Raw genomic sequence first — 4,929 nt, 5'->3', positions numbered from 1 at the left:
GTCACTAGAATGTTTTTTTATAATTTAATGTGTGTTCTATCATGATCATTTTATTGGTATAATGCATATATACGTTTTTCACTTTCCAAGTAAAAAATATTATTATTTTTTGTATAATTCATGCACATGCTAGTATGTTTATTTATTTATATATATACTAATTTTATCTTTTGGTATCGCTTAAGTTTAGATATTATTTCGATGACTCTATTCTGGCTTTTTATATTATATGATGGGTATTTGTGATTTATTATTTAGTTTAAAGTTTTTAAACAATAACGTTATTTTATTGTCACTAGAATATTATTTTTATAACTTAATGTGTGTTCTATCATGGTCATTTTATTGGTGTAATGCATCTATACGTCTTTCACTTTTCATGTAAAAAATATTATTATTTTTTGTATAATTCATGCACACATGCTAGTATGTTTATATATGTATGTGTGTGTGTGTATATATATATATATATATATATATATATATATATATATATATATATATATATATATATATACACACACACACACTATACTATATATACATAGTTGAATTATTTTTAAATTTTAATGTATTTTTTATTTATATATTTATAAAAATATTAAAAATTAAATACCAATGGGGCCTAGGGCTTTCGCTTTGTCCCGTATTAGATAATACTTCTCGCCCACGCTCACGCCGTTTAAAACACTCATACTATCAACAAAATATTATATTACACATTCTAATGGTAGCAAAACTTTTTTTCTTACGTGACGAATCAACAATGTATTATTTGTGCAAAATTTTATATATATATATATATATATATATATATATATATATATATATATATATATATTTATTTATTTTTATGGATGCAGCCAACCCAAACAAACCCCAAGACTCTAGTTTATATTAATTATGACTTTTGGAGCTAAAAAGTCCTCTAAATGATTCATTATATAGTATCGTGATATGAGGGATTAAAAATATTTAGGTGGTATAGTTTAAAATTTTATATGATATGATTTGCTAAAATCCATATAAACTTATCTATTTATACTATATTAAAAGCGCAAAGTATTTTTATCCTTTAAAAATAAAGTCTACATCATATAAAATTATAATTTAATTATTTTCTTAATATTTAGGACTTTGAAATCAAATAATTTTTTTAATTTTTTTCATAATTTGAACTACGTAGGAAGTCCTACTATTTCGAGTTTAACATTAATTTTATCTTATATATATATATATATATATATATATATATATTATTTGAATGTTTTAATATGTGTAGTAATCACTATTAATTTAACCGAAATTTTGATTAAACTTAAACTCTTAATTCTTAGAAAACTAGGATTTCAGAAAAATGATGGACCAACACTAATATTGGAAACACGTTAAATTCCACTCGTTGTATAATGGATATGTGTCTATTATTTAGAATATCATCAGATCAAACCTACTGTAGATTCCAATATTTAGTATAAATAAAGCTTGGTATTTGATTCCAACTGAAAATAAAGATTTGGCTATTTTTATTTTCTTAAAAATATTATGAGTTTGGAGTTCAAAAAATTAATCCGAACAGCTTTCCGGCGGGACGCAGCAGGACTGTCAGTGCTCTTGAGCATATCCGACACACTTCAGGAAAACTTGCTCCAGGTTCTTTCGCTCTATATCTGGTATTCGTGGAATTGGTTTTTTATTTTTATTTTTTATTTTTTGCTTGCATGTATCTTTGACATCTGCAGTATCATGTTTAAATTATATTTAGTTAGACTTGTCTGCTTATATCTGTCTATGTCTATCACTTTAGTGTTATAGCTAATACATAGTTTGTCTCTGCTTATTCGGATCCCTTGTTAGCACCGTGTGTACCTATAGGTTTCTGTTTAGTCTATCATTTTGTAGCTTTATGCTGGTCTAGTGGCTGTGCCGAGCTATGATAGAGTGAGGGCATGTCCTCGGGGGGAGCGGGGGGTAGAGGGGAAGGGTGGTAGAGGGGGTAAGGGGAGGGGTAAGGCACCTTCTAGGTTAATAGTGGGGTCATGGAACATAGGGACTCTAACGAGGAAGTCTATAGAGTTAACAAAGATTCTCCATAAGAGGAAGATTAACATAGCTTGTGTCGAGGAGACTAGATGGGTGGGGAACAGGGCTCGGGAGGCTGACGGGTTTAAGTTGTGGTATTCAGGGAGGGTGAAAGGAAAGAACGGGGTAGGCATTTTAGTTGATAAGGATGTAAGAGAGCTAGTGGTTGAGGTCAAAAAGGTGAATGACAGATTGATGGCTATTAATTTAGTCGTGGGAGAGTATACTCTGAACGTAGTTAGTGCTTACGCGCCTCGGGTGGGTTTGGACGAGGAGATTAGAAAATGATTCTGGGAAGATTTGGATGGGTTGGTGCGGGGTATACCGTCCACCGAGAAGCTTATTATAGGGGTGATTTTAACGGCCACATTGGGAGGTCGTCTGGGGGATACGACAGTGTGCATGGTGGCTTCGGTTTTGGAAACATAAACGGATGAGGTACTTCGTTACTGGAGTACGCTAAAGCTTTTGAGCTGGTGATCGCTAACTCGTGTTACCCGAAAAAGGCGGAGCACCTGATAGCTTTTCGGAGTACATGGACAAGACCCGGATTGATTATCTACTTATTCGGAAATGTGATAGAGGTTTATGCACGGATTGCAAGGGTCATCCCGAGTGAGAATCTTACTACCCAGCATATGCTTTTGATTATGGACTTAGAGATCATGTAGACGAGGAAGAAGAGGGTTATGTCTGGTATACCTAGGGTCAGGTGTGGTGCATTGACTAAGGACAAGGGCCAAAAGTTGGGGGAGAAGTTGCTGGCTATGGGGGCCTGGAGGAGTAGCGGAGACGCGAGTTATATGTGGTCTATGACAGCTAATTATTCTAGAGAGGCGGCGAGAGAGGTGTTAGGGGTCTCAAAGGGTTTTTCTGGTGGTCATAAAGGGGAATGGTGGTGGAACGAAGAGGTTCAAGGGAGAGTGAAAGCCAAGAAAGCGACATATTTGAAGCTAGTAGAGAGTATAGACGAAGGGCAAAAGAGTGCTAACAGGGAGGAGTATAAGAAGGCTAGGAAGAAGCGAAGTTGGCGTTTACTGCGGCTAAGACCGCGACGTTTAGTCGTTTATATGAAGAAATTGGGGATAAAGGCGGGGACAAGAAGTTATACATGCTAGCAAAGGTGAGGGAGCGGAAGGCCCGGGATCTGGACCAAGTGAGATGCATAAAAGACGAGGAAGAAAGAGTTTTATTAGAGGGGGCACATATTAGTCAGAGATGACAGTCTTACTTCCATATGCTCTTGAATGAATAGGGAGATAGGGGAATTGTACTGGGGGAGTTAGAGTACTCGGAGCGGCAATGAGATTTTAGGTACTGTAGACGCATACGAGTGGGGGAGGTTGTAAGGGCTATGCGCAGGATGAGTAGGGGTAGAGCGACTGGGCCGGACGAGATCTCGGTGGAATTTTGGAAGAGCGTGGGGTAATGAGGGCTTGGAATGGCTTGCAAGGTTGTTTAACGTCATTTTTAGGACGAAGATGATGCCCGAAGAGTGGATGCGGAGTACGATGATCCTATTGTACAAGAACAAGGGGGATGTCCAAAATTGCAACAACTATAGGGGTATCAAGCTGTTAAGCCATACGATGAAAGTGTGAGAGAGGGTGATTGAAGGGATTTTGAGGAGGTGTGTATCCATTTTCGAGAACAAGTTTGGTTTTATGCCGGGACGGTCAACTACTGAGGCCATTCACATTGTGAGGAGATTGGTGGAGATGTATAGGGCGGTGAAGAAGAATTTGCATATGGTGTTCATTGACTTGGAGAAAGCTTATGACCTGCGAGAGGTTCTATGGAGATGTTTGGAGGCTAGATGAGTGCCTGTAGCGTATATTAGAGTGATTCGGGACATATATGATGGAGCTAAGACACGGGTTAGGACATTAGGAAGAGACTCTGACCACTTTCCGGTTGAGATGGGGTTGCATCAAGGATCAACATTTAGCCCGTTTTTATTTTCTGTGGCGATAGATTATTTGACGCGTCACATTCAAGGGGAGGTGCCTTGGTGCTTGTTATTTGCGGATGACATAGTCCTGATTGATGAGATGCGAGGTGGTGTTAACGAGAGGCTGGAGATCTGGAGACATACTCTGGAGTCTAAGGGTTTCAAGTTGAGCAGGATCAAGACAGAATACTTGGAGTGCAAGTTCAGTTGTGTTACCCAGGAGGCAGACGAGGATGTAAGACTCGGTACGTAAGTCATTCCCAGGAGAGAGAGAGAGTTTAAAGTACCTGGGATCTATAATTCAGAAGGATGGGGAGATAGACGAGGATGTCACACACTTTATCGGAGCAGGGTGGATAAAATATAGGCTCGCTTCCGGTATCTTGTGTGATAAGAATGTGCCGTTGAGATTTAAGGATAAGTTTTACAAGGTAGTAGTTAGACCGACTATATTGTATGGGGCAGAGTGTTGGTCCAGTAAAAACTCCCATGTCTATCAGATGGAAGTAGCGAAAATGAGGATGTTGAGATGGATGTGTGGGCATACTAGGTTGGATAGAATTAAGAATGAAGTTATCCAGGACAAGGCGAGAGTAGCCCCTGTGGAAGCAAAGATGTGTGAGGCAAGGTTGAGATGGTTTGGGCATGTTAAGAGGAGAAGCATAGAGGCCTCAGTCAGGAGATGTGAGAGGTTGACCTTGGGAGGTGAGATGAGAGGTAAAGGCAGGCCAAAGAAGTCTCGGGGAGAGGTGACCAGGCGGGACATGGTGTATCTTGAGCTAACCAAGGACATGACCCTAGATAGAAGGATGTAGAGGTTGAAGATTAGGGTAGAAGGTTAGTAGGTAGTAGTGTGTTTCCCTGTATCTTCTCTAGTTCAATAGTATTAGTGTTAG

At 38.4% G+C, this 4,929-nt stretch overlaps 1 protein-coding gene across 1 annotated transcript; it reads left to right on the top strand.

Moving 5' to 3' along the window:
* Positions 1–2,771: 2,771 nt before the first annotated feature.
* LOC138904303 (uncharacterized) lies at positions 2,772–3,200 on the top strand. Its single transcript, XM_070192805.1, has one exon. The coding sequence runs from the start codon at positions 2,772–2,774 to the stop codon at positions 3,198–3,200; it is 429 nt and encodes a 142-aa protein (XP_070048906.1).
* Positions 3,201–4,929: the final 1,729 nt, after the last annotated feature.

This window comes from Nicotiana tomentosiformis, chromosome 1, assembly GCF_000390325.3.
Source record: "Nicotiana tomentosiformis chromosome 1, ASM39032v3, whole genome shotgun sequence".
In the NCBI taxonomy this organism is placed as follows: domain Eukaryota; kingdom Viridiplantae; phylum Streptophyta; class Magnoliopsida; order Solanales; family Solanaceae; genus Nicotiana; species Nicotiana tomentosiformis.
Note: the sequence above shows the minus strand (reverse complement) of the source record. Positions and strands in the feature narration are given on the sequence as shown.